This window comes from Notechis scutatus, chromosome 6 (genome assembly GCF_049901735.1).
Source record: "Notechis scutatus isolate UNSWTSFEM ecotype Mainland chromosome 6, rNotScu1.2, whole genome shotgun sequence".
Lineage (NCBI taxonomy): Eukaryota > Metazoa > Chordata > Lepidosauria > Squamata > Elapidae > Notechis > Notechis scutatus.
Genome location: NC_142014.1, coordinates 6,571,763 through 6,596,254, shown reverse-complemented (window position 1 = coordinate 6,596,254; position 24,492 = coordinate 6,571,763). Strand labels below are relative to the sequence as shown.

The following is a 24,492-nucleotide window of genomic DNA, read 5'->3' as shown; positions in this document are numbered from 1 at the left end:
TTGATATACATGAAATATCTGTCTAAGAATAAGGTCAAACTTCCAGACATGAGCAAACCTTCGTTTCCAACTTTATGATTACATATCTTAATCTACCTTTTTTTATGCCTGAGAATATTGTATGTAATAATACAGCATGGCTTCTGGTGGAGATTGTTTTTCGTTAAGATTATGTCTTCCCAGTGCTGATTCCCAATTAAGATCCAATCTGGTTGGTCACCAGGACCAGAGGTTTTTTCTATTAAATTTTCGGACTCATGCTGGAGCCCATTTTCAGGAAACTTTTCTCTAGCAGAGTGTGTGCTGTTCTGTGTGTGGTATTTATTGTGCCAGTTGTAAGTGACTTTTTAGATATTGATTGGGGTGTGCTGATGTCTGGCTTTTAAGTCGTTAGTTGTCATTTGCTTGTGCTGCCCAGCCCTCACCTTCTAAATATTTGATAGGCTGGTGATAAATCAGCATTCCTGTTGACTGACAAGGGACCTTTTTCGCAGGCTTCAATCACTTCCCTGGCTGTTTTTGTGCCTGCTCATCCAACAATCTTATTAGCTGTTAAGAGTATTCAGCATGAGATTGGATAGAACAGCCCAGATAACTGATTGGTCTTGAATCTGAGCTGGGATATTGAGTGGAGACCCACCCTATCCAGGAAATGGTGTAACCGACACATAACACAAAGTTCGGCAAAGGGCCTCCTAAGCACAATTCCCACCTGTACCTGTTGATGTCCAGGAGGAGGAACCATAAGTCCAGGAGGACCCTCCAAATTGCACACTGGATCTATCTGGTGTAGTGCATGCCCACCCAAGACCAAAGGTTATAAATACCAAGGTTCAGATGAAGTATGTTATTTCCCATCCAAGCTCCCACAGCCTCCAAGTCTTGCTTTTGAAAAGCATTAAGCACTTAAAAAACACCACATGATGCTGTTTTATATTATTTTGTTTGCACAAAACATATCTCAGGATCAATCCTACCATTTCACATATGACAGAAAAGGCTGCAATCTCACAACATTCTAAAACAGATTAGCAGTCGATCAGAAGCTTATATTAATTGTGACTGAAAAGCGTGGTGATCTCTGATCCTTTAGGTGGATTCTCCTCAGTCTAAAGCTATTTAATTTTTACAATTAATATTTTCTCTGGATCAGAGTTACTAACCAGGACATTCTTTTCCATACATTATTATTTATATAGCTTTAAGCCCAGAAATCTATAGAACAATGTGATGACCCAGAGTATATCAGAAATATAACAAAACCCAAAATGTAACTAAAAGTCCTTTAATGCCTTCAACTTGGCTTCACTGTTTAATTGTTCACAGTGGAGGAATAAACTGTTTTCAAAATAACATTTCAAAAGAAAGAAACACAGTTCAAATTTAAAGAGCCGATAATGAAGCAAAAAAAAAACAAACCAAACTGCTTGAATAAAGTTCCACGACAGACCAGGATAGATAATTGCCAACTTCAGGAAGATAACCAGGTACAGTCCATTGGAAGAACACCAACCAGGATAAACCTTCTTTAGGAATAAAACATTAATTTCTCTCCAGCGTTTGTTAGCACTCAGGTCCAACTTTTTATGTAGATCTCACACCTGCAACCCATGAAGAGGATCATGGCCCTCTCCTCCTGAGTAGACCACATTTTACCCTGATCCTCTCCTCCCTGCGTGCCCTAGGATGGATAGGGGATGGGCCTGGGTCCTCCTCTGACTGCTCAGCCGGCTTCTGCCCTTCCCCAGCCTCCTCCACCACCTCTGGAGCCACACTCTCACTCCCTGTTGGCTGTTCCTCCTCTTCCTCAGAATCAGTCTCCACCAGGAGCATGGCACTATTCTCCCCGCAGGGGCCCTCCTCTGGGACCAGGTGGTTGAGGACGTTGAGGAAACCGAGCATGGAAGTCATGGATCAAACAAGGAGCATGAACATCAGTGGCATCAACCCAGGTGAAGTCCTCTGGTCCATAACCTTTCCATGTCACCAAATACTGAAATCGGTCCTGCAACTGGTGTGAATATCGGATGCTATCTACTTCGTATTCCGCCTCTCCCTGAGGGGCTACCGGGCCCGGCGGTGGTGGAGCTGATCTATGTGGGCTGTTGGCTGATACAGGGACTAACAAGATGAAAAGCCACAGATTGATCACCACCTCAACTGGAAAAGGTCCCAAATAACGGTGATCGAGCTTTTTCAATGGCCGCATCATCAGTAAGTATCGAGTAGAGAGCCACACCCAATCGCCTACTGCTACAGTCGGAATATCATGATGATGTCAGTCTGCAAAGCATTTGTAGTCCTCCTTGGCTCTCTCTAGTTGGTCTCGGACCATGTGGTGCATGGCTTTTAACTCTTGCAAGAACGTATCCACTGCCGGAATTGGGGAGTCAGACAGGGCTAAAGGAAAAAGTTGTGGATGAAAACCATAGTTGGCAAAGAATGGGGACACACGGGTGGATGCATGTTGAGCATTGTTGTAAGCAAATTCTACCACCGGCAGCATTTCCACCCAATTGTCTTGTTGAGTATTGCTGAAACAGCAGAGGTACTGCTCCAAAATAGCATTCACTTTGTCCCCCCATCAGTTTTGGGGTGATGGGCGGATGACAGACATGCCTGAACCTGCAGTTTCGCAAGTAGGTCTGCCAGAAGCATGCTGTAAATTGTACCCCCCGATCTGATACTATTCGGTCTGGTAACCCATGCAACTGGAATACATGGGAGATAAACAACTGGGCCGTTATTCTGGCCATAGGAAGACCCGCACAAGGAATAAAGTGGGCCAATGCTATTTTAAAACAAGTATACTCATTTATTTGATTTTAAAACAAGTACATTGTATTGACAGAAGTGAACTTATGAAATCAGGATATTAAATCAAAGTGAAGTTTTATGAGAGAAACTACATGGAACCAAGAAATACATAATACGTTGTTTGAGTTTCACATATTGCATGTCTGGAATGTTATTGAAACAACAAAGGGACTGTTTAAATAAATATGGTATTTGTCAACAATTATTTTACTATATATTAATAAGATAAGTAAGATAGGATTATAAATAAAATGTTGGTGACAATCCAGGTCACATGGTATAAATTATAAAAGTATAAATTAACAAGCTCTTGCTGATTACTTTTGGTGAATAACATCATTTTGCCAACACAATATTTGAATTAAATAAAAATGAAAAATGCATAATTGATTATAAGACTAGAAGATGAGCTAATAGTAAAAAAAACAAGTAGTAAGAAAAGACAGAATATAAATATATAGGGGACCATCACCAGACATGTCTACTAAAGCTAATGTCAATGTTCCGACTGACAAACCCAACCAAAGCAAGCATAGCTGAGACGATCCAATCTCTTAATGCAAAACTTTATTGAATACATCATATCTGGCAAAGATGAGGACAAAACCAGTTCTAACAATAGTTAGATGATTGGAAAACAATAGTTACATGATTAATATTATGTAATTTGTGCTCCCCCTGGAGGGGTCCTGGATTTTGAGGTTACTTTGCATGGAATCTGCCTACTAAGTGATCTATCTTAATGTTTTGGGCTTTGATCCAATGTGCCTCAGAAACTTGGCGACCTTTCTATTGCACCAAGTCCTGTAGTTTCCCTTTGTAGAGCCTAGAGTCCAAGATTCATTTGACCCTCATCATGCTTTTCTCCCCCCACTGTGATTGGGCCTGGGACATCTTCTCCAACTAGCCTTAAGTTCAAGCCCTGGGCTGGCTTCAACAAAACTGCAATGAAATACTGGGTGCATTCCCCCCAGTATCTTGGGCAATTTTAATTCCACCATGACTGGATGAATCACTTTCATGATGGGGAAGGATTCCATGTATTTGGGACTCAGCTTCCTGCTTTAAGTATTTTGTGGTCAGATACATTTTATCCCCTATGTGGAACTCCCCTTGAGGACTTCATCTTTTATCAGCTTGGTTTTTTTCCAGATTTTCCATTGCTTTAGCTACGGCCTTCTTTACATTTCCGCACACATTCTGGAGGGAATCTACCCACTCAGTTAGGGACATTGATGAAGGAGGCTCTGTTAGGTATTCTGGCACAGGCACAAACTCCACCCCATGGCAATTTTAAATGGGGTGAGTCCAGTGCTGCTGTGCATCACATTGTTATATGCAACTCAGCAAATGGCAGAAGTTCTGCCCAGTTTGATTGCTGATAATTGACATAGCAACGTAAGTACTGCTCCACCATTGTGTTAGCTCATTTCGTAGCTCCATTTGTGCTTGGATGAAACACAGAACTGACTCCTTGGGAGGATCCTATCAGTTTTATGAATTCCCTCCAGAACTTAAATTGCATCTGTCTGAGATGATACAATTTGGCACTCCATGCAGTCGATAGATCTGCTGCAGGAACATCTTGGCTAGTTTCTGGGCTTACAGGAGGCTTGGGCTGGCAGGAGGCTACAAAGTGAACTTACTTTGCTGTAGTTGACCTGCTCACAAAGTGAGCAGGTCAACTACAATCCAGATTACAGTATTCCCCCAACTCTCTGGGAGCTCTACTCTAAAGTCCATGCTATTTCCTCCCATGGCCGGATTGGCTCAGCCACTTGTTGTAGCAGTCCAGGGGTCTTCAGCTTTTTACATAGCTCTCAATGTCTTTTTTCATGCTTGGCCACCAGAATTGCCATTTAGTCAAGTATAGGGTTTTTAGGAACTGAAAGTGACCAGCTGGTTTAGCATAATGGCTGCATTACAAAAGCTGTACCTTTAACTTTTTGGGAACGTAGATTTTGTCCTCTTTCCAGGCTAAGTCCCCCTCAAAGTCAGTTCTCTTTGATGTGCCCTGAACCATGCATCTGTTTGCAAATCTCTGTTGAGTTAAAGCCTCACTGGGATTTTTTTTTATTTTTACATTGATATTAACAACTTTCTTACATAATTTGATATTAATATATATTATCAGTCTTAATCACTCAATATTTTCACATACTATTTGTCAGCCTTCAAGAATCCTTCCGGCTACCATAGAAACAGAGGGAGGGAAGAATTTGTGGGGGGGAAGAGTGCTGGAGGGTTGAGATGGTGAAATGTAAAGCTTGAGATGGTGAAATGTAAAACTTGGGGTGTTTTCTTGACTGTGCTTACTTGATTACTGCACAGATGTAGCCTCTTATCTATTCAGGCCAAGGTCAAGCATCCTGGCATGCCAGATGTCGGAAACACCATTTTAAGATGTCCCACATGACATTATACACATCTCAGATTGGATGGTCAGTTTGAACTATTGGGGGTGGGAACATTGGCATAACTTTGTATATGTGATTTTTGCGCCTATTGCCTCAGATCTTGTATTCTTCTGATGCTACCACTTTAATTTCCAGTAAAAGTCCTTTTCTCTATAACAATGGAGTCTAAGGTTTTCTTTCTTGGATTTTAAATGGAGCCTCACCTGACATTATACAAGTTCTCTGTTTTACCAGCCCACCCAGAGTTTTATTACTTTTATCTTCTGAGGGAGGTCTGAAAACAATGTCTAACTCAGCCAGTGATCAAGAAGATCTGGGGGCTGCTGGAAATACAACCTCATTGCTTCTTGACACTCAAGAGAATGCCAAGCTGCTGGCGGGGCTGCAGATTGAAGAGAAACCGGTGGTCCGACCCAAATGGTTTTTGGGAGTCAGATGGAAAGCACCAGAAGAAACCCCCTCGGGGGTGACAATGACCAGACAGCATTGGGGGAGAAAGTGCTTGGCAGGAGGAAAACCAAAAAGACCTTCTGCTGGCACAAACTTTACATCTATTTAATGAGGCCATGGAGGGTCGCAGACCTGAAGAAAGGTATGGATTAATGACCCATGAAGAGCCTGGGGGGAAAGGAGGGAGGCAGAAGTAATTGGAACTTAGCCAGCCGTCCCCATGGCTCAGCCCAAGCCAATTCAAACAGCTGTAGCCACCCAGGCCTCCCCTGCAGGGGGAGCAGCCCCATGGAGATGCCAAATTCCAAAGGTTCCTCCGCTGGAAGTAAAAAATGGAGAAGATCCCAAGGAGTTAGGATTCTTTCTAGCCCAAGTTTGGAATCATATGGAGGAATATGGTGATGGTTTTGCATCAGAGGCAGCTAAAATGAGATGTGAGAGCATTAGAGAGAACCACTACAAAGTGGATGGTTATCTTACATAATGATAATGCCCCTCAATTGATGAACTATGACCTGTTTATCTTGATGACATCCTTATCTATACAGAGACTTTGGAGGAGCATGTGAAATTAGTATGGTCAGTTTTGAAAAAACTTCAAGCAGCTACTGTATGCAAAATTGTCCAAGTGTGAATTTCACCAAAAGAAAATTGACTATTTGGGTTACCACATATTGCATGAAGGCATAGAAATGAACCCAGAAAAAGTCTGGGCCATTTTGGATTGGGCTCCCCCTTGCACCAGAAAACAATTGTTCAGTTTTCTGGGATTTGCTAAGTTTTACCGCCAATTTTTCCCAATGTTTGCAAAGATTGCGTTACCTATTATAAACCTCTTAAAGACGAAGGGAGAAGTGAACCCAAAGCCCAGTCGACTGTTGGAATGGTCCATGGAGTGCCAGGCAGCTTTTGAAAAGCTAAAACAACTCTTTGCAGCTGAACCAGTGATAAAGCATCCTGAGATGGATGTGCCTTTTGTGATCCAGACTGATGCGAGTGACATGGCAGTGGGGACGGTGCTACTTCAAGCAAATGAGAGTGGAACTTTGCAACCTTGTGCTTACACCTCCCGTAAACTAACTGAGACTGAAAGAAGATGGGCTATCTGAGGAAAAGAAGTGTTTGCCATCTGATGGGCATTATTAACTTGGAGGCATTTTCTCAAAGGGGCAAAACACCCCTTTGAGGTGTGGATGGATCATAAAAGTTTAGAGGCCCTAAAACGCCTCAAAAATTGTCTCCTAAGCAAATTAGTTGGGCGCAATACTTTAAGCAGTTTAATTTTTCATTTAAATATCTCCTGGGGGAAAAGAAATGGACACTTTATCTAGATTGCCCCAATATAATAGTATCTGACTAGAAATGATCCATCCTATTGCTCCTACGAGGCAACTGGCTGCCCCAATGGTCAGAAAAAGCCCAGAAAAAAGGGAATATTTGTTATGATATGTACAGAATAACCCTTTAGTAACAAGGATATACAACGTTTATGAGAATAGTTATGAATAATTATCCAGCCACACACAGATACACTAAATTGAGTTAAAGTTTACTTTAAGAAAGAGCACAGTCCAATAAACGGTCCAGGTCATATACGTTTAACAGTCTAAAGAATATCCAATTACAAAGTCTTCTTACCGGTTGTCTTTGTCATTTACAGTAAACAAAGATATCAAAGTATAAGCACAGCATAAATACAACAGAGAACCTTAGATAGCAACAGAATGTCAGAGAGACAAAATGTCAGAGACAGAATGTCAGAGAGAGCAAGCTATGATCTCTAGCTCCCTCTTATGGTAATTTGCAATATAATCAACCAATCGGAATATAGTATAAATCAATACAGTGATTTTGTCTTAAAGCTACAAACATACATTGTTGCTTTATATATTGCCAACCAACTAATTGGTGGACAGATATCTAAAAATATTAACCTTTCAAGTGATTTAACTGTTCAGTTAAAAGAAGATTTAAAACTGGATGATAGGTTCTTGACCCACTCAAATGACTGTACTATTCAAGATGGTCTAGCATGGGTGTGGGCCAAGTTATATGTACCAGCTAGCTTTAGGGGGGCCATTCGAAGGCGGCTGGACATTTTGGTTTCATGAAAATCTTACATTTGGTCAAATGGCAATTTTGATGGCCAACCTTGAAAAAAGAAGCTTATATAGCTAGTTGTCTGATTTGTGTTTCGGCTAAACAGCCACCTGGAAAACCTGCTGGTCTACTACAACATGTAGCTAGGCCAACCACTCCATGGAAATTTCCATGGACTTTATAGTGGAATTGCCTGAAAGTGGGGGAAATACAGTCATTTGGGTGGTTACTGACTTGTTTTCCAAGCAGGTACATTTCATACCCAGTGCAAAAATCCCATCTGCAAAAACATTGGCTAAACTGTTTATTTTACATGTGTATAGACTACATGGTGTTCCTGAATGGATAATTTCAAATAGGAGGGTCCAAATTACATCAAATTTCTGGAAGGAATTCCTGGAATTATTGGGCTCTGCCCAAAGCTTAAGCTCCGCCCACCACCCACAACCAATGGGGCCTGTGAGAGAACTAACTCAGTATTGGAACAATACGTTAGATCAAAGGTGTCCAAACTTTTTGCAAGGAGGGCCAGATTTGGTGAGGTGAAAATGTTTGGGGGCCGACCATTCAGCCTGACATTCTTTGAACCATTAAATGGGAAAAACGCCGGCTGGAGGGAATGAGTGACAGGCTGAGCCAGTGGGGAGAAGAGGCTGGGGGCTGCTCAAAATTTGAAAATGGGCTGCAATTGGCCCCTGGGCTAGACTTTGGACATGCCTTAGATCAGTGGTCGCCAACGAGTGGTCCGTGACCCACTGGTGGTCTGTGAGAAAATTTTGGTGGTCCGCAGTGAAATGTCACCCCCAGAGCATGCCCCAAAGCAATTAATCCAGGCTGCGCGGTAACACAAGGCTGCGCCGCCCACATGGCCCGCGGGAACCCTCCCAGCCCACTCACTCCTTACCTGGCAAACTTGTCTGCTAAGTTGCTATTTTTCCTTTTTTCTCCAATCATCAACTGTTCTGCTGTGCCGGGAGATTTAGATTAGCTAGAAAGCAGAAAATCATTGCATTTCTTGCTTTCTAGCTAATCTTTAGATCTTCTGCTCTGCTTGAGCCGAACCTTCCTTAGGACTGAAACGTCTATTATTCAGTGCAGGTAGCCGATGGCAGAAAAAGAGATCTCTGAATGAATCTGTGATTCTGTGAGCAACTCAATCTGCCTGCCTGCTTTGCCTGATTTTGGATAAAAGTTGCTCTTTTTTAATAAAAAAAATCAATATTTACATAAATATAATATTTACATACAAGCCATGCCCAGCCAGTCATATGGCCACCAAGCCACACCCACAAATTAGGCCATACCCACAGAACCAGTTGTTAAGAAATTTGAATTCCACCCCTGCCTCTGTGTGTTTGTGTGTGTGTGAGAGAGAGAGAGAGAGAGCTCTCCCACCAATGTCAGCAAACCACCATCAGTCAACATCCGTATTAGTGCTTCCTGGGATTTAAAATTATGAGTTTGGAGGTCCAAAAGGTTGGCGACCCCTGCCTTAGATGTTATATCAATTATCAACAGGATGATTGCCTTTCGCAGAGGTGGCTTACAATAACTCTGTTCACAGTAGCACTGGTTTCACCCTGTTCAAAGTAGCTATGGGTCAGGACTTTGTCCCAGATTTTCCACAAGAGAAACCCAATGTTCCATCATTGACCAAGTGGATAACCTAACTCCAGCTTACCTGGCCGGTTACCCGTAAAGCCTTAGATGATGCACATCAAGCTCATAAAAAGCAAGTAGACAAAAAGAGAACTCCACAAAAACCATACCAAGTGGGTGATAAAGTCTTCTTGTCCACTAAGTATTTACAAACAACCCAGAAATCTAAAAAAATTGGAACCTAAATATGTGGGACCTTTCCCAATTGTACGAATTGTGAATCCTGTTGCAGTACAATTATAATTGCCAAAGACGCTTAGACAGATTCACCCTGTCTTTCATGTCAGGTTGTTAAAACCTGAACATACACCCGATCTGGGACCTGACCAGGCCGTCGCACCAGTTCCTCTTTTGATTGAGGGTGAGCATGTCCTGTCATGCTAGATGTCTGAAATACCACATGACATTATACACATCTCAGATTGGATGGCCAGTTTGAACTATTGGGAGTGAGAACATTGACATAACTTTGTATATGTGATTTTCGTGCCTATTGCCTCAGATCTTGTATTCTTCTGATGCTACCACTTTAATTTCCAGTAAAAGTCATTTTCTCTATAACAATAGAGTCTAAGGTTTTCTTTTTTGGATTTTGAATGGAGCCTCATGTGACACTATTTTATATCAATCTCTACATCCTTAACATCTCTTCTTTTATCACGGATTCTATATTAATAGTCATATTTACAATGTTCAACAAATTATATATATATATATCATTTCATGAGCAGTATGGTTCCAGATTATTTTACATTTTAGAACAAACATGACAGTAATTTCAACTTGATATTATTAGCTTTCTTACATGATTTGATATTAATACATATTATCAATCATAATTATTCAATATTCCCATGTACTGTTTTGTATCAGTCTATATTCTTAACTTCCCTTCTTTTATTATATAGTCTATCTACTAATAGTATTATTTGCAATATTTAACTAATTGTATATTTCAAATAGCCATTCATAAATTCATGTTAATTTATGCTTTATATTTATTTATCCCCTTTTTAGTTCTTGGTTATGCCACCATCACACCTAAAACAAAATTACTTCCTACTCCCAATTATAATAAAACAAACAATATAAATCCTATTGACATTTAACATATCAAACCATTCTAGTTATATTATACTCCCCTTTATCTATAAGCATATTTCACCTTATTTTCAAATCTGTCAGATTCCACATTATTTTTTTCCTACCTCAGAATATTAGTTTTCTTATTTCTTACAGTTCAATTGTATATCTTTAATGCTAATCCTCTAATACCATATTAATTTCATATGTATTACTATTAACAATTATACATCTTAAATATCAATACATACATTCATGTGGAATCCTTTTCTTTTTCAGCCATCGTCTCTTGTTCTCGTTAGAGAATTAATTCATCTCTTTCTAGCTTGTCTCCCATTTTCTATTTTTATTTTACCTTTCCCCTTACTCATTCCTCCCTTCTCTATTAATTTCCATTGTCTCTTTTTCCAAATGTCTAATTCTATCCTCTCAGCATGTTTTCTCTGAGATTCCATTTCCTGTAATTTTCCCCATAGAACATTCCCCCCTTGTTTTATTGCCTTGATCATTGTCATATTAAGTTTTATTTCCTTGTTGCCTTTTATTTTCATTTGTTATATCATCCATTCTGTTTCTCTGATTATACTTCCAGTTGGCTCCTCCTCTTCCTTGTTTTCTTTCTGTTGCTTGTGTCTCTGCTGTTTGCAACTCCGTTTCCAGCTTTTTTACCATGTCCTGTATTTTGTTCAGTGATCACAAGTCCTCTATTCAAAATATCTTTTATATCTCATAGTTCCAACATAATTTATCTACATATTTTACTCATCTTTATTCTTATTTATTCCTTTTTTGTCCCAATTGTCCAAAAATAAGCCGAGCCTCACATTTCAAGCTATAAATCCAACATCCAGGAGTCTTTCAGTTCAAAAGTTAATCAATCAATTTCCTTTAGATAATCTAAAGGTAATATATTCATAATTTTTTCCACCAGTTCAGTTTTATAGTGTAATTTTCTGGGGCCTCTGGTTGTCTCTGGGATTTTCCAAAAACTTCATGTCTATAAATTCAATCTTATATCAAAATCTTCAAAATCACTTCATAACATTTCCAACTTTGGGAATAGTTGTTCCTTCCTTCTGTCATCAAGTGGCGCCCCATTCCAATTTTAACCATTTTTCTCCGATTTTAAAAATAGCAATCCAAAATAATAAGATAATATTCATTTTTAAACTATATGATTCCATTATTTTAAAATGCCTTTTCAATACAGTGTCTGTCCATTTTAAAGGTCCAATTTTCCATGTTTTCCAGACTTCTTGCCTTCTCCCTTTTTTTTCAATTTTAAATTTTTTAAAAATTCTCCAAATGCTTTTGCCACCACTTTAAAAATAACAGTTCCTTTTTAGATAGTCTTTTGAAGTTAAATTTTAGATAAAGAAGATTCTTCTCATCCTGCTCCAGGTACCATTCACTATCTCCATTCCTGCACAGCGCTTTAGATGGTCATGACTATCACAACTTTGTGGCAGCCATTTTGTCCAACCCCTTCTCCAAGTCGTAGCATAGAAGAAAAAAGCTCTGGATTTCCAGGGGAGAGTTGTGTTCTCTCCTGGAACCACATGGAACACCCCTCCTTGGCTTCATTGCCCCCCCCCTCCCAGGGCAGTTTTCAGCTCCCTCCAGAGCCCACAAACAGCAAGAAGCCAGAGCAGGAATGGATAACTCTGTTCTCTGCTTCTGGCTCAACATCAGCCAGAAGTCTCACTGGGATTATGGGTCATCTTACTTGTTCGCTGCCAAGTATTCACTTGTGCTGACAACTGGTTCATGGGAATAATTCAGTTGACCACTCTTGAGCACTTTTATACTGGGGCATGCAGGACAGCATGTTGGCTAGGAAGTTCTTTCCCCCCGGGATATATTTCAATGTGAATTCAAACCGATTGAAGTATTGAGTCCCACCATACATGCTTTGGGGAAAATTTGTGGGGAATTTTAAGGCCTCTAAATTTTTGTGGTCAGTCCATACTTTGAAACGGATTTTGCTGCCCTCTAAAAACTGCCTCCATATTAGCAGTGTCCATTGCACCATAAAGGTTTCTTTTTCCCACACTGTTCAATGTCTCTCTGTCTCGTTCAACTTTCAGGACATGTAGGCACATGGTTGCAGTTTCCCCTCATTCTTTTGGAGGGGAACTGCCCCCACTGCCACATGACTGCCATCCATTTGGATCACAAATGGCTCCTCAGGATTGGGATGCTTTAGGACTGGCTTGACCGCAAATAGTCTCTTTAGTTTCTCAAGGTCTTCTTGACATTCCATTGTCCAGTTTAGCGTCTGGATGGGCTAAGGCTTCTCTCCCCCCCCCCATTTTTAGCAGTTTTGTGATAGGTAAGGCAATCTTTATGAAGGAGAGTATGAATTGCCTGTAGAAGTTTGTGAAGACTAGGAAGCTTGCAACTGTTTTCAGGTGCATGGTGCTTGCCATTCTAGGATGGCTTTCATTTCCCTGGGTCCATCTCCACCGCTTCACAAGATACTCTATAATCTAAGTAGTTTAGACTAGTCATATTTTGACAGGTTGGCATACAGCTTAGCATTCAGGAGTTTGTCCAGCACTTTACATACTAGTTTCACGTGTTCCTCCATCATCTCGGAATAGATGAGAATGTCATCTAAATATACCAGTATCTCTTTGTATAGGTGCTTATGTAGCACTTCATTTATCAGCTGCATGACTATGGCTGGGGCTATCTGTAATCCAAAGGGCATCACTCTAAATTGATAGCATCTTAATGGGCAGTTGAACATGGTTTTCCATTTGACCTTTTTTTGATTTGGTAATACGCCTCCATGAGGTCCACTTTTTCTTTGGCCAAATGTCCCAACCTGTCTTTCATGAGGAAGAGTGGGTACATCTCCTCTATACATACAACAATAAAATCTACACATAATCTCAATTACCCATCTTTTTTCTCCTTGAATAATATGGGGGCTGCCACTTGGGATTTTCCAGCCTGAATGAAGTCCCTCACCAAGTTTTTATCAATGTAGTTTCTCAATTCCCCCATCTCCTTTGCGGTCATTGAGTATATTTTGGCTTTTGAGAGTTTCACCCAGCAAGATTTTGATGGCACAATCCATGGGTCAATGGGGTAGGACATCACATTTTTTTCACTGAATGCCTCCACTAGGTACCAGTATTTGTGGGGAATGGGTTGCCCTTTGAGCACCAACTCAGAGGCGACTTTTGTGCATTCTCCCTCTTTCTTCTCTCTGCTGGCTGGGCCTGCCCAGGTTTCTTTTCAGGGGTTTCTTGGCCTTTTCTGTTATGGCCACATGTCTCTCTCCCCTTCCCCAATGCACAATGGGTCCTCACTTGGTGAGCCAAAGTAACCCCAGGATCATCGTTTCTGCCATCTTTGGGGCTATCATGAACTGGATGGTCTCTTGATGAGTTTCTAACTTAAGGTGTACCAGTTCTGTTAAGTAGGAGGCAGGCAAGCCTCCCACAATGGAGCCATCAATCTGTTCAAATCTTATGGGTTGGCATAGTTTCCTCAGTCACATTCCCAATTTTCAGGCTATCTGCAGACTGACTAAGCATTAGGTGTACCCTGAGTCTATTAGAGATTTTATGACCCATATACCCCCAAACAGGGTACAACAAGGGGATCATCCTCAGTCAGAGTTCCCTCCCCTTCATTGCTCGAGGGTGTGTGTGAGAACTCTATGACTTCACGTGCCACTCACATTTTCTCCTTCCCCTGTTTGGTTGGCTTCCTTGGCTTTGTTGGGCTCATAGCCCTTGAGGTTGAGATGAGTGCCAGTGCTGGGCAGGCTGCAGCTCAGTGGCCCTCTTGGTTGCATTGGAAGCATAGGCTGGGTCCATGCTTCGGGGCTTTGGAGGGAGCAGAGGCTCTCATAATAGGATTTCTCCAGCCCAGCAGGTGCTTCTCTTAGCTCCTCTTTGGGCAGTTCCACACTCTTCCATTCCATTTGTAACCCACTAGGTCCAGCTCTGATTCTACCATTTGGTATCAGTCATGCATCCATTCAGGTGTTCCCCAAAGCAGGCAGATGTGATACAACTCTCATTTGAGGGCATCTTGGAAGTAGTGGACCAGAAGCTGCTCTGGCCAGTGCCTCAGTTTCCCCACTAGCCTCCAGAATTCACAAATGTATTCAGCTGCTGTCTATTCCCGTGCCTGATGGTGTGGACATTGTCAATTTTAATTTTGGGAGATCTGGTTTAATGTCAATATTCTGACTGACAAACCCAACCAAAGCAAGCACAGCTGAGATCCAATCTCTTAAAGCAAAACTTTATTGAGTTTATCATATTGGCAAAGATGAAGGCAAAACCAGATCTAACTATTTCTCATGCAAACCCATATAATTAAAGTTAGAATAGAATTCTTTATTGGCCAAGTGTGATTGGACACACAAGGAATTTGTCTTTGGTGCATATGCTCTCAGTGTACATAAAGGAAAAAAATACATTCACCAAGAATCATAAGATACAACACTTAGTGATAGTCATAGGTTACTAATAAGCAATCAAATCATACTAGGAAACAAATAAAACAATATAAATTGTAAAGATACAAGCAACACGGTTATAATCATAGTGGGAAGAGATAGGTACTAGGAAGGATGAGAGGAATAATAGTAATACAGTCTTAGTAAATAAGTAAATAAGTATTGAGGGAATTATTTGTTTAGCAGAATGATGGCATTCAGAGAAAAACTATCCTTGTTCTGGTGTGCAGTGCCCTATAGCGTCGTTTTGAAGTTCAGGTCTTTCCTCCCACCTATTAGGCCAGGTCACATTGTCCAATGGAGACTTCTGGTATTGTCATGAGAAAGTCTTTTTGGCTCTGGTAAACACCTGCTGAAATGTCCTTGGTTCCCATGGCTGGCATCTTGATGTCTGGAGCTTAGTTCTATCTACACCTTCCCTCTCCCCATAGTTCATTGGCAAGCTGAGAAGTGATAATAGTTGCAAGAGCAAAAAATCCATTTGAAACTTGACAGCTTAATCTCATTTAAGTTCATTTTGATGGGCCTCTTGAAGGAGATGTTTCTCTTGAACTGAACTAGAGTACAGGTGAACACTGTCCAGACAAATTTATTTATAAGCATCAGTCAATTTGAGCCTGCCTATAATATAATCTCCTATTTATGTATCAATCATTAAATAGAAGGAACATGCAAATAGTAAGTAGTGATTGAGTATCTGATGACCCTTGTTATTTGTCATTGGTATCTAAAATATAACCAAATGAAGAGGGCAGAGATTTTTGAACCAAGGTTCCTTCCTTCCTTCCTTCCTTCCTTCCTTCCTTCCTTCCTTCCTTCCTTCCTTCCTTCCTTCCTTCCTTCCTTCTTTCCTTCCTTCCTTCCTTCCTTCTGCCATATGTTAATCCTGTTTTGGAATTACCAACATTTTCATCTTTATTGTTCCAATTCACCCTAGAATATTGAAACGTGAAGGCCAACTTTACATTTCCTTAATTTCTTTTGTGTTGATATGTTGATTTGTAAAGAACAGTTACTAATGAAAGGCAAACTGAAAATAATATATCAAACTGTATTTTGCATACTGTACCAAAAGAGACATGGTTAAACCAACATAAAAGTCCAGTCAACAGATTTGTCATGCGCCAAATGATAAAAGTAGAGAGCACACTGCAGTAAGGCCTCTGCAGAATGGTCCTTAGTGCAATAATATACAACATTCACATGGATAATTTGCCACACAATATAGGGGACACCAAGTTTTTTGTGATCCCTTCATTTCAGATTAGATTTATGGAAGGAGATAGAAAGGTTAGGTTACTGTGATTATTTTCCTATGGTGACATTGACACACGAAGCCAGATGAGAAAAATAAAACTAATTTTATTCAAATACTACATTAATTATAATAATACTATTGCTTAAAAATCCAGAAAAAGATTTTAATTATTGTCACTTTGTTTTCTTTCTCATTTCATAGTAAAGAGGAAACATTGACAATGGCTGATAAAGACATTTGGATTAATTCCAGAATCTCAGGTAGAAAGTCTCAATCATTTCACCTTCTGTAGTTTGTGTTATAATTTTTTTTTAAAGTAACAAAGCATCTAGGTGAATATTATTCAATAATTCAATTCTTTTAGATATCCCCCAGATCGTTTATTCACATCTGGATAATGAAAATAAATACAGAAAAGAAAATGAAGAAGAAAAAAATGATGTCTGTAATGAAGATGACAAAGAAAATGAGAAAGAATTGGAGTTGCTGGTAAGCTTTCAGAATCTTTTACAGCAGTGTTCTCCAACCTGATTCAGGGGGAGGGAGGGGAGGGAGGGGATGGTTTTGTGTGAGGGGCAGGCATGTACATGCATAGCTTTACTCATGCAGCCCAGTTGCAAATAGGCCGTGGCCCGGTAATGGGCCACGGCTCACAGAGGATCCCTGTTTTATAGAACAATGTCAAGAAAGAAACTGCTATGACTCTAAAATCCTTTTCAGCTGCATGTCAAAGTGTTGGAGGGTGGAATCAAACAGCATTTTCTGTTCTTTTATTTTCTAAAATAAACAAATATTTCTTCCTGTTGCAAACAATGCACATGTATTTAGACCAACCAATTGCTTGATCAAAGCTTCTCCTGGGGAGACATGAGAAAGCTAGTGGAGTTTTCTTCAACAGAATAAAAAATAATTCTTCTGATTATTATTCTCCCTCCTCCCACCCTATCTCGCTAGCATCTTATTGAATTATCTGTCAATTATTTTGTGGATATTTTAAACTTCTTATTAAGTTGTTCAAGTATAAAATTCAAAAAAAAAACAGTGGTAAAAAATCAGCTGGGATTTGTTATTGGATATCCCAAACAGATTATTATGTGTATCAACTCAAATGATATATTCTGATACGTTTCCTCCGCAAACAAAGGATTGCAATCTTCTTACTGAGGAAGGTTGAGGGAAAGTAGCTCATAGTGGATGAATTGTACACAGGCCTGACATTTGGGGAGGTGGGGTGAAATGATATCACTGAATTTTTATAATTTTTCAGTCATTTTTCTTAAAAAAACAACTGAAAATTGTTCAGATTTTTTTTCCAATTGTTCAGGAATGCTGTCACTAATCTCCATACCTCCAAAATTCAACCCTCATTCTTGGAAATCATGGTCCTGTCTACTTTGATGAAAGATTACTGTATTGTCTACAAAGTACCCAACCATCCCAAATAATTTTAAAAATGATCAGTCTGTGGTCACCAAAACTTTGTTCGCTTCAGTTAGACAATATTATTATATATTCCACAAGAGGAAGATCTTTCTCTACTTCAACAGTGATGATACGTATACTACATAATTTGCCAATGCTGTTACTATCAGAGTTTTAATTATATATTTAGTATGATTAAAGGATGTAGGATGTTTTGAAACATTTAATTTTGTTACCTTTCATTTAACAACTTATTTCTCTTTTATCACAGGATATAAGGGACAATTTGAAAACAATAGAAGAATAATAACTTAAATTCTTATTTTTCTGATTTTTATTATTGCATTTTTTCCCTTTTTTAGTTTTACAGTTAGGGAGCCATACATAGACTATAACTAATGGCTACTCAACAGTGATTGCTTGGAGGCTCATGAAAGAGCAAAGCAATGATGTTGCAAGTGAATCTTTTTAGCATTTGATAATTGCGTAAAATAATTTTTAATGTGGTGCAATAATTGATTTTTAAAAATTGCTCCTTGTCCAGAAGTTTTGATTCTGGAGAGAATAATAGTAGGGAAAGTTAAGTTATTGTTTTTAAACTCAAAAATTTGACCACAGATACCATCTTTCAGATATAACACACACAATATTGACTAAATCACACTGATTTTATAAATAAATATATGTTCACATTAAACATTATTTTTAACCTCAATGCCACTTATATTGCATAAATGTTATTCAGTGGGTTAGCCTGCATTTTATGAGAAGAAAAATGGCATAGTTATATACACAAGTAAATAAGCAGGAAATATAATGGTGTTTGTGAGTGAAAATATAAAATCTGAAACACACAAAAGGATACACTAAACATTAGCATCACACAGCCATTTTGGGTAGAGAATAAGACAATTCTTCAGCCCAAAGTTATCTTAGCTCTAACTTTAGGAGAGTTCAAAGTTGTCATTCAGAATGGAGCTTTTATTGCCTGAATAATCAGAATTGAAATATTATTTTTATTAACAAAGTCATAGCATTCTCCAATACAAGACTTAAGCATATAGAGTTTTTAAAAAATCTATATACCTGGTCAAAGCTCAGTCCAATAATTTTATGTGCTGCATAATGAATTAAACAATAGAGGTCTATAATAAATGGAAATGCAACCAAATCTTTGAAACTGATAGGCAATGGCTCACGCGACAGCTCAGCAGTTGACAAGTAACATCAGCCTTATGTGAGAAGGGGAAATTGTAAGATTTGCATATAATTATTGAAATCATGCAAATGTCAGTTATAAGGAGGGAGATAAGGAGGAAAAGAAACAGGCATCTCACTATTAAATCCTGACAGTTGGCATCACTGAAAAGCTCAGATACATTTGAGGACTAGTTGGCAGAGGGTCATTAAAACAGAATTTGCAGAAACATTAGTTCCTTCACTTTTCTTTGAGTGACGTTTTACTATTAATAGTTTGCAGAGGCTTTGCAGAAAACATATTAATAAGAGACATTGTAATAGGGGCATCTGCAGAAAGTGTAAATGTAATAAGGGAGTATCTAAGTTGCTATCTTCTAATTGATTGGTACGGAACCATCCAACTATGCATTTGAAAGCAAGGGAAGAATGCCATAAGATGCAGATGCTATTGAATAATATAATTTAATATTGGAGTGATACTGAAGAAACTTCTTTGTGGCCTTTCCTAACTCTCAGTTTCTGCAGTTTCTAACTAAAACATTCCTGTCTGAGGGGTCTGAGAGGAGAGTAAAATAAACATAATCCTTATAGTATTTGTCAGTGTACAAATGTGCCTTTGGACACTCCTGTACATTCTTTAGCTTTGATATTTTGTGTCACTGCATTCACTTTAAAATAAAGCATGTCTAGAATGGAATGTGCTATTTGAATGAATTAGTTTGCCTTGTACAGAATTTTCTCTTCAGGATTCATTTCTCTGAAACATACTTGAAGCTTACGGAGCTCATAAATAAACAGGCTAAGATGGGGACAGACATAAAGAAGAAAAGTGGAATTTTTTTTTGCCTCTTATGTTTGTTGCCCTTTGTGGCTGTGCATGCACATGTACTTAAAATGCAATATTCATTTTGTAAACAGCTTGGAAGCATGCTTTCTGAAAATGGGTTTTATTGGAAAAAAATATTTTTTGAACTGAACTCCTTTTCATGTGTGTGTGTATGAGTATGGGCATATAGTCTATTCACTTACACATTCACACATAGTTTCACACTCTTTTATTCTATTATTTCAGCTAAGTCATCACTTTACTAGAAGCAGAAGTTCTTCAATGAATGAAAGGAGTTCCTATGCAACTGAACCTGTTAGATTTCCAAATGAACTGCAACAACTGGGGGACAAGCTAGAGTCTGGCTTGATTAGACAACCTCTGCCTAAAAGCTCTTCAACAGAACATTCTTTACAAGACAAAGAACCGCAGAATAATCAAACATGTTCCATTGGAAATAATAGACAGTTATTATTCCCAGAAAAATGCAGTGAGGTTGACTTACTAAACAAAACTGCACAGTCCTTAGAGGGTTTGAATCCAAATGAAACCTATTTCTCACCAGAATATTGGTCTGAAATCAATAAAAACCAGACTGCCTATATTCCAGATATTGTCTCAAGCAATTGTGGAATGCATCAAGCATATGTTCAAAGTGAGGAATCTAAGAATGTCCCAAGAAATAAAACAAAAGAGACATTATTCATAGGTGAGGATAATTATAACTTCAAAAAAGCAAGGGAGACTGTTTCCTTAGAAGATGATGAAGCAGGAAAGTTGAAAGAAAATGCATTGAAAAGAAAGTATTATAATATTAAGACAGTCCAGGAACAACTTAAGCAGGAAATAGCTTTCCAAATTCCAGAGTTAGATTCAGAAAACATCAGACATGAACCCGAAAGAGAAAAAGTTGAAAGCAAAAACAAATTATGTTTAAACAGAGGTTTAAATAGTGAAGCTATGGCAAATGCTGATGTCACAGAAAATTGTTTGGCAAGCTTTCATTCAGAAGACATTGTAGAAGAAAAACGTAAGTCTGAGTATAATGATGATAAGGAAAAAGAAATCATGCTAAAAATTTTAGAGAACTCTCCAGAAAAACAAATATCTCTTACCAACAGGTATAGAAAACATGTCTTACGTGATAATTATGAAATTAACAAGCTAGCTAAGTTACCTCAAAGGGAAGAAGTAATGACTTCCGGTGTCCCAGGTGAAATAAAAGAGCAAATGTCAAAATCAATAGGGCTTCCATATTTAAGTGACAGTGGAAACTCAAATAATAATAAAACAGAAAGCAAAAGTTGCATTATAGATGAATCAAACCATGATTCAAAAAAAGAAGAAATTAGAATCCCTGAGAAACTTCATAATACACTTTGGGAAAGTCAATCCCATATTGTACCACCAGTTGATGAAAATGTGTTTATGCAATCTATATTAATAAACACAAAGAAAATGTCTGATAGCAGAAACAACTTAGAAAAAAGGAAGTACAATCAGAATGATAATCCAGAAAACAGAAATATTTCTGAGATAGAACCCTGCCAAAGTGAACCTGACATGATTATTCTTAAAGATCAGAGTACCTGGGACAGATTGATGATTCAAACGGGGAGTGGTTCAGAAAATCAGTTGGCAGAAAGACAAAGTGAAGCAAATAAAAGAGTGCAGATAAAGGAACTAACAGGAGTTGAAGCCATGGGGGGTATTAATGACAATACAAGATGTTTGAAAGTAAGTCCCACAGATGAACTATTTACTTGCCAAGATGCACTCAGGTATGAAGAGACCTCAGTCACTAAGCATGATAATACAGAAGAAGCAGAAGCAGTTACAGCTGCTTATATAATTAAAATGACATCAGAAAGTATTCCTGAAAAAATGTCTGCTAGTGAAAAAGCAGTAATTTTTAAGCTACCCCAAGAGACTGCATTAAGTGACAGGCCCACAGAGAAAAAGGAAATGGTATTTGATATACATGAAGGAAGAAATGATGGGTCACATTATCCTCTTTGTCAATGCAATAGAGAGGGTGTATTATGTGACACCAAATTTGGAGTATCTGCTTCACATATTAATAATGTGCCCACATATGAAACAGTACATATGGAAATGATTTCAACACATGCAACAAATGAAATGCTTGCCAAAGCAGAACATAATTCTGTAAATAATTCACCATCAACTGAAATATTTTGTCCTTTTTCAGCAGAAGGAAAAATTGTTTCGGAACAAGGTGTGCATTGTGAAGTATCATTGAATCATTCAGAACATTCTTCACAAGGCTTACACAATAAAGAAGTTGAAGAAGGAAGCATCTGGAGTTCATTTTCTCACATAGGTCCCACAACTGAACCAAAAACATGCCATTTGGATAAAAATTTTGTGGGAAGCTGTTATAAAAACTCCTCAGTGATATCTCCCAAAGGATTTGCAGGCCCTCAAATTGCTGAAGTAGAAGAGATGTCGCCTCCACCCACAAATGCTTCAACTGAAATTGCAGCTCAATCTGGATGTAACTTCAACCCAAAAGATGAAACAACTCATGTTATTACAAATATCACTAAGCTGCAAGAATTTCTCCCTAGTGAGAATAGAGAAGGAAACATAGGCCAGTTTTCCCATCAAACAGAGTTCAGTCCAGAAAAACAAATAAAGCCCACAATTTTAATTAGGGAATCCACTGAAGAAAGAGAAGAAACAAGCTTAGCTTCGGAAGGTTTAATAACTGAAAAGAAAATGAATATTATCAGACACGATAAGCAGGCTTTTTTTGATCATACAGGAATTTCTAGCCAGAAAAATGAAGCTTATAATTCACCTACTGAGTGTCTTGTGTTAAAGCATATTGCTTACAAAATATTTTATTTCCTTTTGTTCATTGTATTTTGTGTAACATTGTATCATTATGATTTAATTGTCTGCTTTGCATTCTACTTATTTTCATTGTGCTGGCTATATTGTGATGGTAGGAGAAACAAAAACTCCATCAAAAAGGAATAGTATGAATATTCCACATTGTATGTAGAATTTATTATCTGCTTGTTCCAAAGAGTAACAATGTCTACTCTTAAAACCAAAATAAGACTCCTTTCCTCTTTTCAAATATTGCTTGAAAAGAATGCACACGGAATGCATATGTACTGTATATGCAGTCATTCTATACAGGACCATTCTGTTTGGAACATTAAGTATATATATAAATCAAGAGTTCTACAGCATATCAACTTATATTAAATGTAGCTGCTGTCTCTTAACCCATTATGAAGGTGTGACACTTCAGTCTGTTTGGGTTTGATCATATTTATTTTGTAGTATAGTCTCATTTTCTGTGAATTTTTAAAAATATAAATATATTTAGCAACATAAATTAAATACTTAATGCTTTAAAAAGAAAGAACATGCTAAAAGGGCCTGTTAATACAAGAGTTTCCCTTGCTAAAACAGTTGGCAATTAACATCACAATGGAAGGATTAGAAGAAGCACTCCCATTACTCTTCAGCACATGTTGCCTAAGAGTTTTGTACACCATTCCTTTATATGAACCTGTGTGCCTCCCATCTTTTTTCAATTCTACCATATGAAGACATCCGATTTTTAAGAATTAGTGACCTAAATCCTTCATATTTAAACTGTTATTTGACCATATTCTTAACATATTAATATACTGAAATTTTGATTTGTGCATGAACCAGTACAATCAGTGAGAATTAAAAACCATAAGGAATGTACTTCACTTGCTAAATCTGTTACATCTCGTTGTCCATCTTCCTCAATGTAGCTCCTTCCAGATACACTGGATTTACATATTCTTAGCTAATATGACCAAAGGCTGGCTAGAAATTCTACAAAGTACCAAGTTGGGAAATGCTGATCTACTGCTCTAATTTGTGGGTGGGTGGAAGAATTCTGATACAGATTACATGACTGGCTTTTTTCCAAGGTAATGAGTTATATAATGAATAACATTAATAGCACGCTGTCAGCTGTAGAATGCAAAGTAATTACAATGTATGTATAAAAAAATATAAAGTTAAGCAAGAAAACCAGGTTCCCATTTTTATCACAGAATTAATACAGACTGATACACACTAAAGGATAAAAACTGGAGCCTCGCTGTTTTCATTTGTTTGTATTTTTACAAATGAAGACTGTGTGATTTTCTTTTTTTTTTCTTCCGCATTATTCCAGTTAATTTTTTTTGAACCGTATTATTTGGACTATGTTATATAGAAAAAGCAAACTTGATGAACATTGAATAATACTAATAAAGTTTGAATGTCTTGGTTGTATGTGAATATTTCAAATTCTCAAATGAAAATAATAAAGTATAACAATTGTGCTATATCCTATGCAGCTATGGAAGATTAATTTTGACCAATACTGACAGTTTGGACCTCCCAGCTGATAACTAATAAAGAATTTGCATAGCTCTCATTCACTTTTTAAAAATTAATTTTTAATTATCTAGCTATACTTTATGTCTTTGAAGACATAAAGTAATGGAAATGGAAGGAAAATAATATTGTGATCCTTCATCTCTACAATCTTTTAGCTGCAACATCTGCAGTACAACATTTCTAACAATGTAATGTCTGTACAGTGAAGCTTATCTCCTTTCTTTATGTCATCTTGAGGATATTGTCCTAAATGTGAAATATTTAGAGTAAACCATCATTTTAGCTTATCCTTATAGATCAATATAGAAATGTTTAAGTAGAAGTCACTGTGTAAAGTATACAGTGAGGCAAAGATGGAATATTGTATAGATGA

At 38.1% G+C, this 24,492-nt stretch overlaps 1 protein-coding gene across 3 annotated transcripts in view; it reads left to right on the top strand.

The window, feature by feature from the left end:
- Positions 1 to 24,066, top strand: part of PPP1R3A (protein phosphatase 1 regulatory subunit 3A) — a 39,953-nt gene extending 15,887 nt beyond the window's left edge. Inside the window, exons 2-5 of one of the 3 annotated variants that reach the window (XM_026669096.2) lie at positions 16,469 to 16,527; positions 16,632 to 16,756; positions 19,962 to 20,424; positions 21,928 to 24,066. In XM_026669096.2, coding sequence (XP_026524881.2) covers positions 16,469 to 16,527; positions 16,632 to 16,756; positions 19,962 to 20,424; positions 21,928 to 22,721 — 1,441 coding nt within the window. In that variant the 3' untranslated portion in view covers positions 22,722 to 24,066. Of the gene's footprint in view, positions 1 to 16,468; positions 16,528 to 16,631; positions 16,757 to 19,961 lie in introns of all 3 variants that reach the window. The other 2 variants (XM_087969287.1, XM_026669093.2) reach the window with 2 other exon arrangements.
- The last annotated feature ends 426 nt before the right edge of the window (positions 24,067 to 24,492 follow it).